The following is a 20,315-nucleotide window of genomic DNA, read 5'->3' as shown; positions in this document are numbered from 1 at the left end:
GGACATGCATCGGGAGCAGTGATTTTACAAATGCTTAAAGTGAAACAATAAAAGTGAAATATTCCTTTAAATTTCGTACCTGGGGGTGGTGTCTATAGTATGCCTGTAAAGTAGCGCATGTTTTCCGTGCTTAGAACAGTCCCTGCACAAAATGACATTTCTAAAGGAAAAAAAGTAATTTAAAACTACTCGCGGCTATAATGAATTGCCGTGTCCCGGCAATACAGATAAAAGACATTGAAAAAAACAGCATGGATTCCCCCTTAGTCCATTACCAGGCCCTTTGGGTCTGGTATAAATATTAAGGGGAATCTCGAACCAAAATAAAGAAAAAGCATGGGGGTCCCCCCAAATTCCATATCAGGCCCTTTAGGCCCTTAGCCTTTGCAGACTTGACCTTTCTAGGAAAGTTTCCCTTAAGGTACAACATGAACACTGGAGTTTAATGGGTCTTTGATGGGCAATTCTAAAGAGAGTCACAGACCCACGGGCAGTTCTGTATTTTTAAACAATGGTGCTCAATTAACAGGATCCCTAGGCTGCAGTGTCATGTCACATAAGGGGTGCCTCTCTAGCATTCTACTACCCCATTGCAGGGGAGCGTACAGGGGATTCCTTGTTTGTTCCTTTTTGCCGCTTAACCACTTGCCGACCTCCTCATGTAGATATACGTCAGCAGAATGGCACGGACAGGCACATGTACGTACCCGTACGTCCTCTGCTTGACGTGGGTGGGGGGTCCGATCGGGACCCCCCCCCCCGCGCTACATGCGGCGGTCGGTAAGCCTCGGGGAGCGATCCGGGACGACGGCGAGGCTATTCGTTTATAGCCGCCCCGTCGCGATCGCTCCCCGGAGCTGAAGAACGGGGAGAGTCGTGTGTAAACACGGCTTCCCCGTGCTTCACTATGGCGGCGCATCGATCGAGTGATCCCTTTTATTAGGGAGACTCGATCGATGATGTCAGTCCTACAGCCACACCCCCCTACAGTAGTAAACACACACTAAGTGAACACTAAATGTTACAGCGCCCCCTGTGTTTAACTCCCAAACTGCAACTGTCATTTTCACAATAAAGAATGCAATTTAAATGCATGTTTTGCTGTGAAAATGACAATGGTCCCAAAAATGTGTCAAAATTGTCCGAAGTGCCCGCCATAATGTCGCAGTCACGAAAAAAATCGCTAATCGCCGCCATTAGTAGTAAAAAAAATAAAAAAAATAAAAATGCAATAAAACTATCCCCTATTTTGTAAACGCTATAAATTTTGCGCAAACCAACCGATAAACGATTATTGCGATTTTTTTTACCAAAAATAGGTAGAAGAATACGTATCGGCCTAAACTGAGGGAAAAAAAATTATATATGTTTTTGGGGGATATTTATTATAGCAAAAAGTAAAAAATATTGCATTTTTTTCAAAATTGTCGCTCTATTTTTGTTTATAGCGCAAAAAATAAAAACCGCAGAGGTGATCAAATACCACCAAAAGAAAGCTCTATTTGTGGGGAAAAAAGGACGCCAATTTTGTTTGGGAGCCACGTCGCACGACCGCGCAATTGTCTGTTAAAGCGACGCAGTCCCGAACTGTAAAAACCCCTTGGGTCTTTAGGCAGCATATTGGTCCGGGGCTTAAGTGGTTAAAGTGGTTGTAAAGGTAAAAAAAATGTTTTCCTAAATAGCTTCCTTTACCTTAGTGCAGACCTCCTTCACTTACCTCATCCTTCGATTTTGCTTTTAAATGTCCTTATTTCTTCTGAGAAATCCTCACTCCCTGTTCTTCTGTCTGTAACTCCACACAGTAATGCAAGGCTTTCTCCCTGGTGTGGAGTGTCATGCTCGCCCCCTCCCTTGGACTACAGGAGAGTCAGGACGCCCACTAACACACAGCTCCTTTCTCTATCTGCAACGTAGAGAGCGTCCTGACTCTCCTGTAGTCCAAGGGAGGGGGCGAGCACAACACTCCACACCAGATAGAAAGCCTTGCACTACTGTATGGAGTTACAGACAGAAGAACAGGAAGTGAGGATTTCTCAGAAGAAATAAGGACATTTAAAAGCAAAATCGAAGGATGAGGTACGTGAAGGAGGACTGCACTAAGGTAAAGAAAGCTATTTAGAAAAAAAAATTACCTTTACAACACCTTTAACCTAAAGTATAACTAAAGGCAAAAATCTGTTCTTAGCTTTGGATAGAGATGGATTTGAGGTCTTTTTTAGTTTTTAAGGTTTTTAGGTTTTAATTGATGTTTTAAGGTTTTTAGGTTTTAATTGCTGTTCTATGTTAGGGAGATTCATCCTCTCTATTTCTCCTGTTCGCCATTCTCATTAAAAGTGAAATAGAATAAAATCACAAATGTTAAGTTGTCCCCAGAAAAGTATTAGTGGTGTGAATCCAGGTGATCTTCCCTCACTTTCAGTCCCAGTGACACAACAGGAAGTGGCAAGCAATTTAGAACAAAAGCAGCAAAGAAAAAAAAAATAACAGAGGATACACACTATGGGGTAGATTCAGAAAGAAGTTACGCTGGCGTATCTATTGATACGCCGCGTAACTTCTAGGATGCTCCGGCGTATCTTTTTTCTGTATTCAGAAAACAAGATACGCCGGAATTTGGCTAAGATCCGACTGGCGTAAGTCTCTTACGCCGTCGTATCTTAGTTGCATATTTGAGCTGGCCATTAGGTGGCGCTTCCGTCGATTTACGCAAGGAATATGCAAATTAGGTAGATACGCTGATTCAGAAACGTACGTCCAGCCGGCGCATTTTTTTTACGTTGTTTACGTTAGGCTTTTTCCGGCGTAAAGTTACCCCTGCTATCCAATGTTAAGTATGGATGTCGGGCCAGCGTTGAATTTTCCGTCGATTACATTGTTTGCTTAAGTCGTTCGCGAATAGGGCTGGGGGTAATTTATGTTCACGTCAAAAGCATTGGCTTTTTGCAGGTTAATTTGGAGCATGCGCACTGGGATACATTCACGGACGGCGCATGCGCCGTTCGTAAAAAACGTCAAATACGTGGGGTCACATGTAATTTAGGTAAAACATGCCCACATCATCAATATTTGAATTAGGCGGGCTTAAGCCAGACCACATACGCTACGCCGCCTTAATTTAGTTCTTTCTGAATACGGAACTTGCGCCCTAATTTACGGAGATACGTTACACCCGCCGATAGATACACAATTGTATCTGAATCCGGGTCATTCTCCTGTATGACACACCAAGCTTTCCCTTCCCTCATGCCTTCATGCCCCCTATACAGCCCTAGGATACAGCCTCAGGCTCCTAACATGAGCCTTCTGACAGCAATCCCATACATTGTTTGATATCTGTGGAAAAGTGGAAGTTTTCTGTGACTATTCTAGTCACTTAGAAAGCCATACATGAGTAAAGTTTCATTTGAACATTCATATAGAAATTCCAAAAAAAACATTCATGATAAAATAACATGCAATAGAGCCACGTGAACAGACCGGAGTGCTCTGAGAATAGGTAAGTATTTTATCTTTTTTCTACAGGGTAGTTGGTATACTGTAGGTGTTAGAAAGGGTGGGAGCAGTTTTGAGTATAGTTTTTTCTAGACTTGAAATCAACTTTAAGGGCTTTGAAATGAAATTGGTCAAAGTTTAAAAAATGTATTTGATTACCATGCCAGTGGTTTGAATTCTACCGCTCAGTTTTGGGATGCATGGGAGTGATACAATGTTTATGTCTGTGACCTTACCACATTTCTACTTAAACTTTACCTAACGCTTAAAAGTACAATATTTACTGTATAGAAGCTACATTCACAGTTAGAATTGAATTAGCTCAAAAATAAAATATATATATATATTTTTTTCATCCTTTGCCTTTGATTTAACTCACTACGGTTGAAACAGTCATTGGATTGTCCCCAGTGGCCATTAGAGAATTGAACTTTTTTCGTAAATAACCATTTACAACCAAAGCGCTAAATGAGCATGGCCAGCTTTACACTTGTACAGATGTCCTGTTACCTCTTAACACCCTCACACTAAACTCAGGATGCTTACAGGATAAAACATTTTTCTTCATTTGTATCCTTGTTTTAACAGTTTGAACATCTAATACATATATGATGGAAATCTATCTTATGTAAATAACAAGAAATATGTGAATTGTATTATATATTTCCCCATTCATAATGTGTTCACCTAATTTTGCCAGATTTTTTTTAGCATAAAATTATCAGGAACCATATCGGTATTTAGCATAAGGGTTCTGTCACATTTAGTTACACCTCTTACCATGAGTTTCTGGATAGCAAATACTGTATGCATTGTATATCTTGTAACAACATATACAGTGCCAAAATCAAGGCAGATTTACTTTCACTAAAAGTGACATTTTGGACATTCACTTTCTCAAAGCTATAATGATGTGTTTCAGCACCTATTAACAAATGGCCCTATAATTAGATCCTTGTGTCGTTAAAGTGAAGGTTTTTCCTTTGGTAAAGAAAGTTCCACAGCCTGCAATGAGACCCGCTTCCTGTCAGGATACACTGCAATGCCTGTATGTTGTTTTGTCAACATCTTGCAAACAGCGTGACCTATACTAACATTTGTAAAATCTGTTGACCTTTGCATGTGTTCCCTGGTGAGTTCTGGCATTGAATAGATTCCCTTGGAGTAATTACCTGCCTTCAGAGCTTAAAATTAGACAAAAAACAGTCACTAAAATGTAGTCAAGCTAGTTAACTTCCTGCTTCCTTTACTCACTTCCGTTCGAAGACCACGCCTTCATATAACAGCTTTCCTGTTTTCTTTTACACATCTGTTCCCCTCAGAAGAAACAGGTTATTGTTGAAAGGACAGTGATGACATTTCTTCTCAGTTCAAACTATAATTCCTAAATAGCATGCCCAAATTATACCTAGAAACTGACAGGATTTAGTCAGGAGATCATGGCACTCTTCCTCTGTGGGACCAAGAGTCAAATGGCTCATTGATTCTCAGCACCTTACTAGAGGTGTTTAGAGTTTATTTGTATCAATTGATAAAAAAGAAAGAAAAACAGAAGAGAAATCCAAATGAAATCAATATTTGGCGTGACCACTCTTTGCCTTTAAAACAGCATATATTCTTCTATGCACACTTGCACACAGCTTTTGAAGAAACTCGGCAGGTAGGTTGTTCAAAACATCTTGGAGAACAAACCACAGATCTTCTGTGGATGTAGGCTGCCTCAAATCATTCTGTCTATTCATGTAATCCCAGACAGGCTTGATGATGATGATGAGATCATCGCTCTGTGGGGGCCAAACCATCACTTCCAGGACTCCTTGTTCTTCTTTACACAGGAGATAGTTCTTAATGCCATTGGCTGCATGTTTGGGGGTCGTTGTCCTGCTGCAGAATAAATGTAGGGCCAAATGCACACCTCTGTGATGGTATGGCAAGATGGATAAATATATGCCTGTATTTCTCAGCATGGAGAACACCATTGATCCTGACCAAATCTCCAACTCCATTTGCAAAAATGCAGCCCCAGACTTGCAAGGAACCTCCACCATGCTTCACTGTTGCCCGCAGACACTCATTATTGCACCGCTTTCTTCTCTTCGTAAACAACCTGCCTCCTGCTGCAGTCAAGTTTTTAAAAATCTTGTTCTCATCAATACCGAGCACCTGCTGACATTTTTTTGCACCCCAGATCTTATGTTTTTGTGCACAGCTGAATCGCTTGGCTTTGTTTCCACATCAAAGGTCTGGCCATTTGGCCTTAATACCTCCATGAAGACCACTTCTGGTCAGACTTCTCTAGACAGTAGGTGGGTGTACCTGGGTCCCATTGGTTTTTGGTTAGTTCTGTGCTGATGTCACTGCTGGACATCCTCAGATATCAAAGGGAAGTAAGCATGATGTGTCTTTCATCTGCTGTATTAAATTTTCTTTGGCCAACCACTGTGTCTATGGTCCTCAACATTGCCCATTTCTTTGTGCTTCTTCAAAAAAGCTTGAAACCCCAGTCTGCTTTGCTGTGCTCAGTCTTGCCATAGTATATGACCTGTGACATGAAGCTGTCTTCCACAACCTCACATTAGTGGCATGGTTTGGCTGTTCCTCACCCAGTTTTAAGCCTCCTAGACAGCTGTTTCTATTTCAGTTAATGACTGTGTTTCAACCTACATATAAAATGAATAACCATTAGCACCTGCTTGGAATAATTGGTTAATCATACACCTGACTCTAATCCTACAAAATCCCTGAATTTGTGCAAGTGTACAACATGTGCAAGTGTATGAATTGATGCTGATTTGAAGTCAAAGGGTAATTCTTCTGTCCGCTCACATTTTGTAAGTCAATAAACACAAACCAAAAAAATATATCATTTTGAAAACAGTCTTTCTCACTTTGCAGCATTTTTTCACACCTGCCTAAAATGTCTGCACAGTAGTGTGTGTGTGTGTGTGTGTGTGTGTATATATATGTAGGAGTTTCCTGTAATAAAGACCGGTCTCTGCTGTTCTATCATATTGTGCAGGGTGACTGGTCTTATATCTATCCACTCCTGTAGCTTTTTGTAGACTGTAGTGGGTGGAGCCTGCTGGGTCCCTCCCACAGCTCTGCTCACTCTACAGTCTCTGTACAGCACAGTGGTGATGTCACTACTACTTTTATATCTGAGTTTTTGGAGTTTGGTGCATAGAAATTGGATTTATATACTTTTTGGCTGTTGAGGAATACAGTATATTTAAATGAATGTTTTTGTGCCTGGAGTTCAACTTTAAAGGTGTTTCTTAAGATGGAAATAGATGAAAGAAAAGGGGTATTGAAGAATGGAGAACTTATTCCATTTACAATACAGATTTTTCTGACAACTTTAATCTATTTGCAAAGATCAGCAACTAACTCAAAAATGTACTTTTCTTAGATTGCTTAGGTTATTGATTATTGATCTAATTGGTTTTCTAGGTATTTCACTTTATATTTGTACAGTTTTTAGGAAGGCAGTTGGAAGAAATGTTTTTGTCTGTTTCTTAGCAATACTCTCTTTCCATATTGCAGACTGTGAGCAAGCTGGTGATACAGAAAGCAAACCTATCAATCATGTACAAATGTTCAGCTTCCAACAAAGCAGGGAGAGATGAGAGACTCATCTACTTCTATGTAACAAGTAAGTGACAATGGAAATGGTTTAAAAACACAGCAATCATGCAGAGTTATTAATATTCTCTCTAAAGGTGACCTAAAATGTGTAAATTCCCCAGTTAAAATTTAGCTTTAGTAGCTACGGTTAAACTTGTAAGTAGATTTAATTAGAATGTCAGCTGTGAAATTCTTCTTTGTTTTTACTGTGCATGTCTTTTAAAGGAAAACTGTAAATAACAACATGACTTCCATTGCTGGTCTCCCTATATAATGCAGAACACCAAATGTTTTCATAGCAATTGTAAAGAGGTTGTAAAGTGTATATATTTTATTCAACTGTGTTTACCAAATGGAATTTTTACCTGCATACATCCCTGGGTAAGCAAACATTGATGCACCCAAAGCAGGTTCATGGTGTGCTGTGATTATACTTACACCTTTCTTTAAGTTCATTCAGGTAGAAGATTGACTTAAAGCATTATTAGCATCCTTGCTAACAAAGACACATGTCTTCCTCACAGCAATCCCAGATGGCTTCCGTATTGATCCCCAGCCTTCCCAGGAGCCAATAGAAGGACAGAATCTCAGTCTGAGCTGCCATGCAGATAATTACACCTATGAGAACCTGCAGTGGTATCGGCTTAACTTGCTCACTCTACATGATGCTGAGGGGAACCCACTTGTCCTGGAATGTAAGAACGTGCATCAGTATGCTGCCCGTATGAAAGGAGAGCTGAGGCAACAGTCAGGAACCAATACTGCAGCACTGGTACTCAATATACCCAACATATCCTTGGAAGATGAAGGTGATTATGTTTGTGAGGTCCAGAACCGAAAAACGCGGGAGAAGCACTGTCAGAAGAAATATATTTCTGTACTTGGTAAGTACCAAAATTTGGCTTGATGCCCATTGGTAGATGTCGGAGTTCTTTGTTTACAGCAGAAATAGATGCAGTAAAAACACATTTAGTAAGACACATAGTGAAGGTGTGGAGTAAAACAAATACATTTTAGAATTACATCTAGTCAAGAACAAAATAGAAAATGTATAAATAAATTGACTGATAAATCCTTCTGTGCAAAGAATTTTAAAATTAAATAATATCAACGATTGTTTATATATATAATTGGATGATACTGGAACCGCTGAATAGAGGGCCTTTAACTTTAGGTCCACAAAAATTATAAAAAGTGTAATAATATCATCAAATAATTACATGAACTGATGACAACTTTTGCTGGAACCTGGGGTGTTGCGTGAAAAGACGAGACTAACCTGTGTAGGAAGAAGTGATTGGTACAGGTCTGGAACCTGAGATCAACTGTGGAAGAGAACCTACCTGTGTTGGCGCTGTAAGTGATAAATACAAAGTTAGGTTGGTAAAGAAACTTCATAAAATAGAAATGGTGGGAACGGGCTGCTTTCATTACCAAGCCATGCAATATTGGTAGAAGACATATGAAGCAGTCTTTTCTAACCATGGAAAAGATAGACCACAAATATTAGTTCAAATACACCATGTATACCCATTCATATATACCAAATTTACCAACTGAATAATGTGTGAAGTTAATCAATTATTGCCACACAATAAACTACCTATTCTATTCCCCATATTTTGGTATGCAGCTTACTCTAATCGTGTGATCAAGTAAATGTGCAGTAGAAGTTGTTTTGTGTTTGTTTTGGTAAACCAGTTGGGCAAGGGGCGTTCTGGCTTTCATCGCACAACATTTTCATTAAAACAAGTTCAAATGGTTGCAACTATATGCACTGATGACTACTTTTTTTAGGTTCATATTGCACACATTAATTTTGGTTTCTTACTAGCTTCGTGTTAGCATGTTAGTCCACTAAGTTTCTTAAAGTGGAATTACTGTAAACTCTCCTATCATTTAGAGCCAAGGAAGCTGCCATATTGACCACTGTTGAATCTTCAACTGCCATGATGCTGCACATGTGATCAGCTACGACACCAGCCATTGGATTGTTTGACAGTTTGATTGAGAAAACAACCAATGTGACAGTTACTTTCCCGTCACGTGCCGGAAATGTAATCTTTTTTTTAAACTGTTAAATCGATGGTTTTACTTCCAATTTAATGACAAGACATACCAACTGCTTCTCCGTGAGTGGTTGATAAGAAGTAGAGGTCCTTAAAAAGCAGCTGTACCCTTACCCAGTTCAAACTTTTTGAAATGTTTTACATTGCTTGTTTAAATGTGCCAAATGGAAAGCAACAGATATACCATCTTGCACCTTCGTAGAAAGATGCAGAATGAAAAAAGGATAGCACTCTACATAAGATATAGCTCTTTTTCTGCAAACCACAATCACTGATGCATGTTTTAAAGGCACACAGGCCCTATTTGTCAGGAGCTACATCTTATATTGAGTGCTGGCTTTTCGTCACAGAGTTTTAAGTGGCGCCACCAACGACCACATGAAGTTTAGCAGCGAAAGAACTGTGTGAGTGATAAATACAAGCCAGCTGTATGTCCATCAATGTAAGTCTGAGGATTCAGGAAGAAACAACTCAGGAAAAAAAACAATCTCGCTCAGGGGTAACCTTACCTCTCTAGTTAGTTGCCAATTGCCAACCCTGAAGAGTTAGTAAGGGGTCTTTTTTCACCAATTTGAAAAGTAATAAGATACCACTTCATTTAAATAGTCTGTTTAATACAGTGTATTAAGTTGTAACATTGGGGGAAATGTACCATAAAAAAATATGATGCATATCTTTAATAAAGCACTACATCTCCTTTGCAGCACAGGAAGCACCACACATGAGGTTTGATCTGTTTGACAAGATGGTGAACGTCAGTGACTCCATGGAGATGCACTGTGAGGCTGATGGCACCCCCATCCCCAGCATTCTTTGGTACAAAAACAACAAGCTGATTGAAGAGGTCTCAGGTATGTACTGTTACACTTGCTTCTCAGTACTTTCCGATGAATGAGAGTGTGATGACAGGATGGTGGTAAACCAATTTTCTTTCTACTGAAACAACCGGACTAGGCTTATTTGCTATGGCAAATATTAATGTACAAAAGAACAGCAAGCTACTGAAAAAAAAATCAGTTGTCTTTCACGGGTCTAAGCAAATTCTCACCATCACTTTAAAGGGAACCAGTGTTTTGGCAATGCAGGCCAAAGCAACAAATTCACTTTAATGCTAGTCCCAGCAGCACATACTTTTACTTCACTCCTACACTGGTCCATTCAGCCACCAGGAGCGAGAAAAGGCAGTCATGTGTATGCTCCATGTCTCTCTAGCCAGAGCTTATGCAGGGCTGAGGGCTGTCTGTCTGCCCTCATGTGACAGCCCTGGGCCAATCACCAAAGAAGTGTTAGTCACCTGTTTCTCCATACACTAAAGTACCAGGTATTTGTATTGATCCCAATGGCTAAATGGAGTGCTAGAAGAGTGGATGAAAGGTGAGAATCTGCTGCTGGGGATGGGTACATTACATTTTGCCCTGCGTGGGAAAAACACAGGTTTGCTTTAAACCCCTAACTCCTACAGATTTTGTTTAGGCTTTGGAAATATGTTCGTTTTGTAGCAAAATATATTTTATATATATAATGTATACAGTAAGAATTTGTACTTTAGCACTCTGCCATGTTACATAAAATCACACATAGAGATGTATTTTTTAAATGATTTATCCTGTTAAACTGCATGTACATTCATTTTGTGTGAATGGAGGCCATTTCCTCCCCAAGGCGAAAGTGTAAATCATGAAAATACCACATTAACCACTTCAGCCCCCGGAAGGTTTTACCCCCTTCCTGACCAGGCCATATTCTGCGACACAGCACTGCGTTGCTTTAACTGACAATTGCGCGATCGAGCGACACTGTACCCCCAAAAAATGTATGTCCTTTTCTAGAACACTAGATGGAGCTGAAATTAAATACTTATTTCCTGTGATCATTGGCTCCATGTAGTAGTCATGATGTGGTATTTTTTCAATTCACACCTGTCCCTTGGGTAACATTCAATATTGCCCTCATTCCATTTAGATTGTAAACTATAACGAGCAGGGCCCTCTAATTCCTACTGTATTGAATTGTATTTAAACTGTACTGTCTACCCTCATGTTGTAAAGTGCTGCGCAAACTGTGGCACTATATAAATCCTGTATATTCATAATAATTTACACAAAAGCTTTCACATTTTTTGTAAGTATACCTGTAGGTGTGATTTTTATGTAACATGGCAGACTGGTAAACGTGCAAGTTCAAAGATCCTCTTTTAGTTTAGTTTAAGAAAAATATTTTCCCTTTTAGTATCAAATTGTTTTAAATTACTAGTGTAGCATTGTAAGAGTCAGCTTTAGAAGGACAGAATTAGGCATGAAGGAGCCCACACACTAAATAAAAATGTTACCCCAGTATAGGCCCGTCCATTAGGGGCGTCACCCCCCCATCCATGCGTCTGGCCCCCTTTATTTAAAGCACATGGTTAGAGCCAGAGGCGCTAATAGGCTTAAAAAAAGAGTGAGCTCACCCAGTTGTGTGACAATAGCAAATGAATATTCGCTATTGTCACACTGATTCCCCTCCTGGCTAATTAGTAATCGGGTCATGAGACCGGTTTCCAGATGGTCCGAAAGGAGAGGCGATCCCATTGGCCGCCTAGGAAGAGGAGGGAGGGGACGTAGGGGAAGCCACACTGCCGTGAAGCTGGGGAAGGAGGAGACGCTGTCTGGCATCCACTGCCCGGAGGACTTAGATGGGGGTAAGTGCGGGGACCGGCGACCTGGGGGGGTGCTGGAGATGAGCCCTACCGACCGCCAGGGGGTGATGGCAGCGGATGGACGGATTGCTGCCTGCCCCCCCCCAAAAAAAAAATATACCAGCCGCCACTTAGTCACACAATGTGTTTGCTAGGACCTGGGTCTAATATAAATTGTATTCATACTGGAATTTTTTTTATGGTATTTTTTTGTTTTGTTTTTCTACAGTTTTTTCATCAAGTTGGAGTAGCATCTGGTCAGAGTGTATCATATACAGCCTCCTTCCCTCATGCATATTTGCAGCAACGTATTTTTGTAATATTGAACTATTGTTTGCTGTTATTATCAAGCAGTAGGTCACTATTAGGCCCCGTACACACGTCCGAGGAACTCAACGTGCCAAACACATCGAGTTCCTCGTCGAGTTTAGTGTTGAAGCCGCCGAGGATCTCGGCGGGCCGACTTTCCTCGTTGAACAACGAGGAAATAGAGAACATGTTCTCTATTTGGCCCAACAAGTTCCTCGTCGGCTTCCTCGCTGAAAAGTATACACACGACCGAGTTTCTCGGCAGAATCCAGCTGCGATCGAGTTTCTGGCTGAATTCTGTTGCGTGTACGGGGCCTTACAGTAATTTGGTGCTGCACAGAGGGACTCCATCATCCTAACCCAGCTTATACATGGAAGTCCTGATTTTAGATATTTTGTCATAAGCGTGCCCATCTAATCAAAAATTCAAATCACTGTATTTTCAGAGTAAGGCCCTGTACACACAACCGAACATGTCCGCTGAAACTGGTCCGCGGACCAGTTTCATCAGACATGTTCGGTCGTGTGTACGGCCGACCGGACAGGTTTCCAGCGGACATTTGTCCAGCCGACCGTTTTCCAGCAGACAAAAATGTCTTAGCATGCTAAGAAACATGTCCGCTGGAAGCCTGTCCGTCGGACATGTTCGGTCGTCTGTACAGACTCACCATACATGTCCGCTCGGCCGAAAGCCCTCGCATGCGTCGAAGTGATTCGACGCATGCGTGGAAGCATTGACCTTCCAGGGCCGCGCACGTCGCCGCGGCCACGTCACCGCGTATCGTGTACAACCATCAGACAGAAATCTCCAGCGGACAGTCCGCTCGTCTGTACGGGGCCTTAGATCTATACGAATATGGTAAGCCCAAACTAATCAATGTTGCTGATTATTTTATCATGGCATTCTTATTATCACCATTAGCTTGTAGTACAAGCGCTGAACTCAATCATGATCTTGTGTCCACAGAAGCCATGCAGTACTTAGAAATGGTGTTGGACTAATTATGTTTAAATGGTAGTTGGAAGTGAAGTGGTTAAACTGAAGTTTGGTTATTATAAGTTGCTATGCTTTTAACTTTTAACAGTATTTTGCATTGCCATGACAACCAACTATAAATCGCTTTTCATGAATACATGAGCACCCAAGGTGGAATGTTAATGATTACTGGGAATTACTGCAAGTCAGTATTTTTTTTGCCTCAAAGCAGAACTAAACCCACTGATTTTACTGTTTCCCAAAACAGTTACATTCAATGCATGTTATCAATGATAACTGCCACAGTGGCTTGTGCTGTCAATCAATTGTCAATCCATCAAATGGCTGGTGTCCTAACTGATTATGTGCAGCAGCATGGTAACTGCACATCAAACAGAGCATAAGATTTCAGCTTCCTTTGCTGTAAAGGATAGGAGGGTTTCATTCTGCTTACAGGCCTCAGATGTTGCAGTACAATAGCAATAATCTTATTTTGTATTATACATCTTTTTTAATGTACTATATGTGAATTTTGTATCTGCCCAGGTATAGTCTTGGGGGAGCATAACACAACACTGAGCATCCAGCGAGTCAGAGAAGAAGATGCTGGCTCGTATCTCTGTACAGCCTGTAACGGAAAGGGATGTGTGAATTCCTCAGCCAGCGTGTCTGTTGAAGGTGTTATTTAAAGTCCATTATATTTCAGTTATTTTATCTCATTCTGAACTTAAGTTATCTGTGTGTGTGTAAAGGCAGAGGGTAGAGAGGATCTGGCTGCTATATTGTCCCCTCCATTATTTTTATTTGCATTTTGCAAAGATGTAAAAGTAGAACTAAAGGAAAAACTTTTATTTTCATTTTGGATAGTGTATAGGAGAGTTATACTTCCAGTCAGGTTTTGGCCTGTATCACACTGGGGATATTTACCTTTACTTCCTTTCCCATAACAAAAATATAAAATGGGAGGAAATCCCTCCAAACTGATGTAATCCATAGATTTCCCCACAATTCCTGTTCTAGTAAAAACCCAAAAAAGGATTTTCTTTTATTTTAACTTTTGGTGATAACAGCAAGCAGGCTAAATAGTGAGTGTGAATGGATTCAATCCACAAAACTTTATTTACCGTTTATTTTCATTTTTTCACTTTTCAACTTTGTTTGCCTTTATTTTTAGAAATTTCAGCTCTACTATGTGCCAATATAGCATTAATGTACTTATTTTGCAAAAATTAAACAGCTTTGCATTTAATTTACACACACTTACCTCACTGTTTTCAAAGCTGTTTTAAAACACTGCTTGATTACTTCTGCCTTACTTCCTGGACAGACTTTAGGTCATGAGTTGACCAGCTGAGGGTAGATGATGCAGGGTGTGTGCTAATGAGATCAGCTGGTCAATTCCTTTCTTCCAGGAAGTAAGGCAGAAGAAATGGAGCAGTGATATTAAACAGAGAGTGAGGTAAGGCTATGTAGAATTAATAGAAAGCTGTTTTATTTTTGCAAAAACATTAATGCTATATTGGTACCTAGGGGAACTGGAATTAAGTCAAACAAAAGTGAACAAAGGTGAACTTATCCTTTAAGATCAACGGTAAAAAAAAGCTCTTAAGCCCTGTTTTTCCTGACGAGATTCTTAGCAAAAATCTCTTGCCGCCCAAATGTACAGACACTCCATTCAAAAGAACCGCCGTTCTTTTGAATGGTAAGAACGCGGTGACATCATCGCATACGACGAGCATGCGCTCGTCAAATTCGATGTCGTCGCCGCCATCTTGCTGCACCCTACCTATGCCTAGGAAGCTACCGCACATGCGTCAAAGTCATTTCGAGCATGTGCGGGTTTCCACAGCGACAGGTAAGTATACACACTCTCGGGTTTCTCGGCAGAAAAACACTGCCGAGAATCACTACGAGAAAATAGAGAGCAGGTTCTCTATTTTTCTCGCCGTGATTTTGGGCAGTTTTCTTGATGAGAAACCTGAAAGACTTGTACACACACTCGGTATACTCGGCAAGAAAGCTCTGCCAGCAGTTTTCCTGCTGGTTCTTGCCGAGTAAACCGTGCGTGTGTACAAGGCTATAGCGTTTTTCATATTTTTTTTGCCATTAACAAAAAAACTCTAAAATGCCACACGTGCTATTTCTTGAAGTGATGCAGTATTTTAGTAGTAAAAATGTGCAGTATTTTAATGCCAGTGTCCTTAACAACCAGGTAATAGCTGGTTGTTAAGGAGCCAGTCCCCGTCAGCATCAGTAAATAGCTGGTTGGTAAAGAGCCGGAATCCACTGCATACTTAACAACCATGGCTCATCTGTTGTTGATGGTATACCTTGCTGACAGCAGAATGTAAACAAAAGAAGCCAGCATTATAAAAAAATAATTTAAACAGCGTTTGGTCACCCCAAAATCCATACCAGACCCTTATCTGAGAATGCAGTCCGGCAGGCCAAGAAAGGATGGTGATGAACGAGAGCCTCCCCTCCCTGAACCACTCCAGGCCATATGCCCTCAACATTTGGGGGGTGCTGTAGGGGGGTACCCCCCCAAAGCACCTTGTCCCCATGTTGATGAGGACAAGGGTTGCTTCCCCACAACCAGGCCCGGACTGGCCATAGGGCAAACTGGGCATATGCCCGGGTGGGCCGTGGCGGCTGCGGGCCAGTTGCAGCCCGTGAACGACCCTCGGCGGCCCGCGGGCCGGTCGCGGCCCACAAACGGCCCTCGGCAGGCCGCATGTCACATCTCCCCAGGGGTGTACCAAGGGGTTGCAGGCCGAGAGGGGACGCCCAGTTTACCTGATAGCAGAGATCCCCCACCACCAGATAGAGAGAGATGAGCAGGGCGATTTCTCCCCTCCCCTTGCTGCCCGCAGGACCAGTTAGAGGAGAGGAGCTGCTTCTACTCCTCCCCCTCCTCTCATCCTCTCCTCATGTGTCTGCCCCGCCGACTCTCCCCGACAGACACTGTTCTGCTGCCTAAGGGATGTGGGTGGGAATATTCAAGATAAAGCCAAACAGAAAAGAAAGATGGAGTCTGATATCCATCCATCCAGTCAGTCCCTTCTGCCTCTGAGTGAGTACTGTGAGTACTGTAAACTGATGTAAGGGTGTCCTTCATTCCCTTCTCTCTCTCTCTCTCTCTTCACCTTTCTTTCTTTCTCTCTCCCTATTTTCTATCTATCTTTATCTATCCATCTTCCTTCCCTTCTTTCTTACTATCTTTATCTATCTTCCTTACTTTCTATCTATTTATCTATCTATCTATCTTCCTTCCCTTCTTTCTTTCTATCTCTGTCTATCTATCTATCTATCTATCTATCTATCTATCTATCTACCTATCTATCTATCTATCTATATATCTATCTTCCTCCCCTTCTTTCTTTCTATCTGTATCTATCTTTCTTTCTTTATCTATCTTCCTTTCTATCTCTGTCTATCTATCTATCTATCTATCTATCTATCTATCTATCTATCTATCTATCTATCCACCTTCCTTTCTATCTTTATCTTTCTTTGTATCTATCTATCCACCTTCCTTTCTTTCTATCTTTATCTTTCTTTGTATCCATCTATCCACCTTCCTTTCTTTCTATCTTTCTTTCTTTCTGTCTTTGTATCTATCTTTCTTTCTTTCTCTCTCTCTCTTTCTCTCTCTCTCTTTCTTTATCTCACCCCACATCCCATCACTAACCCCCGCCGCGCATCCCAAACCCCCCCCCCCCCCCCCCCCCCCCCGGCTGCTCAGTCTAAAATGCCCGGGCCTATTTTTTGTCCCAGTCCAGGCCTGCCCACAACCCTGGCCCCCAGATCCCAGCCCCCAGTAAAGGTAAATGAGTACATTGTACCCATACCCATTTACCAAAAAAAGGTGAAAGTAAAGCTCAGAGACACTTTTTGTCAAGTCCTTTAGTAACAAAATGTAAAAACAATTGTCCCCCAAAGTAAATCCAGCATCAATCACGATTACTGTAATACCGCCTGCCACATTTAAAAAAATGTATCCGTACCCAACACTTGGCTCCCACGGACTGACAGCTCCGCTCGCTCTCCCCCTCCCCCCCCTTTCCTGGCCTGCCAGCCTGCATGCTCATGTAAGGGTCTGGTATGGATTTTTTTTTTATGCCAGCTCGTTTTTGTTTACATTCTGAGTCATGGTTGTCACAGTGGGTGCCGACTTATTAACCGCCAACCATTCACTGGCTGCTCATTAAAAACCAGCTAAAGTTTCATACATTCCCTAAATATTGTATGATTGGACTACTTATTTATTGCATGCATGTATTTTTTTTCTTTAGTGAATTGACTTTAACACTGCGTTATGCGATATTTACCAAGCGTTTTTGCTTTCGAGGTAAATACTGCATAAAGGAATAGTGAATTGCCATTTTTAGTATTGCGTGCGATATTTGGGGAAAAATTACATTACATAACCCAAATATTTCATGCAATGTGATTTTGTGAATTGAGCCCATTATCCCTAGCAGAAGCACAGGCAGTAATAAAAACAAAGGTTCTAATCCCTCTCTACTCTATCCAAAATTAAAAGTTTTGCCTTTAGTTGTTAATTCCGTATTACATGGAAAATGCACAACCTAGAAGCTGATTAACAAAGTGAATTACATCAGATTCTGGCCTGAATATTGAAACCAAATGAACAATGTTATAACACAGTGGTGTTCTATGTGGTGTTGCAGCAGCGTGCCAAATTGAGTAGAAAATGATGTACAATGCCTAATCAAACACTTGCAGCACAGTTTTAAGTTACACAGTGGTCCAAATGTATGCCATTACTACATTAAATGAATTGCTTTTAGCTAGTTGTAAAACATCTATCTTAAATTAAGCAATCATCTTATGTAAGTGGAAGAGCTATACATATTCATAAACATATTTCTACTTCATGTGACACATTAACAAAGTGGCATGCTCTACCTTTATTAGTTTGCACATCAATCTGCATACAGAACTTGGCACATTTCTCTGTGCACCAGTTTTTGATTCCCCCAATATTCAAATATTTCTATAATTTTGTAGATTTTGACAGGTTTATATTTAGAGACCATGCTGTCTTTGTACCCATGAATCATGCCAACCTTTCATAGAGGTTTAACCTTTTTTGTCACCCCCTTTGCAAGTGCAGTTGCTACAGAGCTTGGTAAATGAGGTGAATCTTCACTTTTGTAAAGATTACACAAGCACGCGCAAGGGAAAAAAAAGAATTCTTGCTTGCACATGATTGGATGATGGAAGTCAGTGGAGCTTCTGCTTATTTACTAAGCTCTGAAACAACTGTACTTGTAGAGTACAACTCAGGGGTGAACTGACAACTCATGGGGCCCCCGGGCAATAGAAGAATATGGGGCCCCTGGGCTTACAGATGGCCACCACGCAAGGAGGCAGTGCAGAGGCAGGGCAGCTAAAATCTCAGAAAAAAGCATCAAAAGCATGTCGGTTTCGGACATATAAGGGACAGATGTAAAAAAAACACAGATTTTGTACATACTGTCCCTGGTTTTATTGAGCCTGGCAACCCTGATGGGGGCCCCTCGGGCAGTGCCCTAGAGTCCCAATGGTCAGTCCGCCCCTGGTACAACTGCACTTTGCAAAGTGCACAGCCTTTAGTAAATGAACCCCATTGAGTCTTGCTATCCCTTCTCAGTAGCTCCTACAACACTTCTGTTCTAGGTTGCCTGTTTGACTTTCAACAAGTGTCCAGAGGTACCCATGCAAGCATAAATAGTAAATATAAGTTGTGATTATTGTGCTGTAAAGATTCCATATGTTTCTTTCAGGCCAGGCTCTTGGGAGATGTGCTTATTGCAGAACAGAGAAGTAATAAAGCAGTCAGTAAAACAATAACATTGTGTTAGGTGTGATGTTTTTAGTCTCTGGGTTGTTTATAGAGGAGCACGGTGTAACAAAAGATTGTCTCACCCAAGGATTTCTTAAAGAAGATTATTGAAGGTAATAGGTTTATCCAAAGCTTTTTGGGGGGAATTGCCTCCCCCTTCAACAGTGCTGCTGGGCGTGCACTGATTCAGTGGGAGGTAATTTATAGTTACATGGTCAGGTTGAAAATAGACACAAAACATCTTGTTCAACCAATAAAAGGGAAAAAAAGTTGGCGTATATTAGATACGCTACGGCGGCATAAATATGCGCCGATGTATGTGAATCCGGGCCTATGCGTGTTGCACATGCCGTTGCACTCTTCAAAGTGCAGTTGCTTAAAAGCTTAGTAAATGAGGTGAAGCTTCACTATGCAATAGCATGCAATAAAAAAAAAACAGCATTTTTGCTTGCGCATGATTGGATGATGGAAGTCAGCAGAGCTTTACCTCATTTACTAAGCTCTGGCACAATTTCACTTGCAAAGTGCACAGTCTAGTTGACTTTAGAAAATCAACCCCACAGTGTTTAAGCACACTAACGGTAATTTATTTAGGTTTACACCTACTTAAAAGTAAACCTGTGCTAAGGAAGTATTTATATATTCCAGACAAGCAGGAAAAGCACTTTAAAAGATGCACTCAGTAACATCTGTAGCGAAAGGTATTGTGGAGAAACCCATCTTTAGGGCTCATTCACATCATGTCTAGTGACCTACGTCAATCTGCAAAGATCAACACAAGGTCACTGCTAGGGCATGCTTTGTGCCCTGTTCACACCACCTGACCCCACATAGTGTAATCGCTAGTAACAATGTATCATCATTGTAACAACACAAGTCACCATCCCTAACCACCTGCACCTGAGAAACCCTCTTTCATATTATTCTCAATTTGATTGCCTGGGTTTGTGACATGTTTATTTTAACATCCCTGTTGGGTACAAAACAGTGTTGTTGGGTAGGTCATCATTTCCTCTTCAATCTCTTGTTTCAGGATCTGATGACAGGACTAATGTTGAGATAGTGATTCTGATTGGCACCGGAGTCATTGCTGTCTTCTTCTGGATCCTCCTTATCCTTATATTCTGCAACATCAAGAGGGTATGTTGGTGATACCGGCACAATGGTTTTAAAGCTAGTATAAAAGTATCTATTGTAACTGGAGACTGAATAAATTGCCGTATTTTATTAAAATTTTCATTCTTGTATGATTACCATATCCACTATGCATTATGGTTTTTTTTTCCCCCTTGTTAGAAACAATAACCCTTCTACTGT

General features: G+C 41.0%; 1 protein-coding gene across 2 annotated transcripts in view; it reads left to right on the top strand.

The window, feature by feature from the left end:
* The window catches only part of FLT4 (fms related receptor tyrosine kinase 4), a 340,007-nt gene that overhangs the window by 232,592 nt on the left and 87,100 nt on the right, over nucleotides 1-20,315 (top strand). For both annotated transcript variants that reach the window (XM_040345001.1, XM_040345000.1), the window contains exons 12-16: nucleotides 7,036-7,144; nucleotides 7,641-8,000; nucleotides 9,890-10,036; nucleotides 13,694-13,825; nucleotides 20,032-20,138. In XM_040345001.1, coding sequence (XP_040200935.1) covers nucleotides 7,036-7,144; nucleotides 7,641-8,000; nucleotides 9,890-10,036; nucleotides 13,694-13,825; nucleotides 20,032-20,138 — 855 coding nt within the window. The remainder of the gene's footprint in view (nucleotides 1-7,035; nucleotides 7,145-7,640; nucleotides 8,001-9,889; nucleotides 10,037-13,693; nucleotides 13,826-20,031; nucleotides 20,139-20,315) is intronic.

Source organism: Rana temporaria, chromosome 3 (genome assembly GCF_905171775.1).
Source record: "Rana temporaria chromosome 3, aRanTem1.1, whole genome shotgun sequence".
In the NCBI taxonomy this organism is placed as follows: Eukaryota; Metazoa; Chordata; class Amphibia; order Anura; family Ranidae; genus Rana; species Rana temporaria.
Note: the sequence above shows the minus strand (reverse complement) of the source record. Positions and strands in the feature narration are given on the sequence as shown.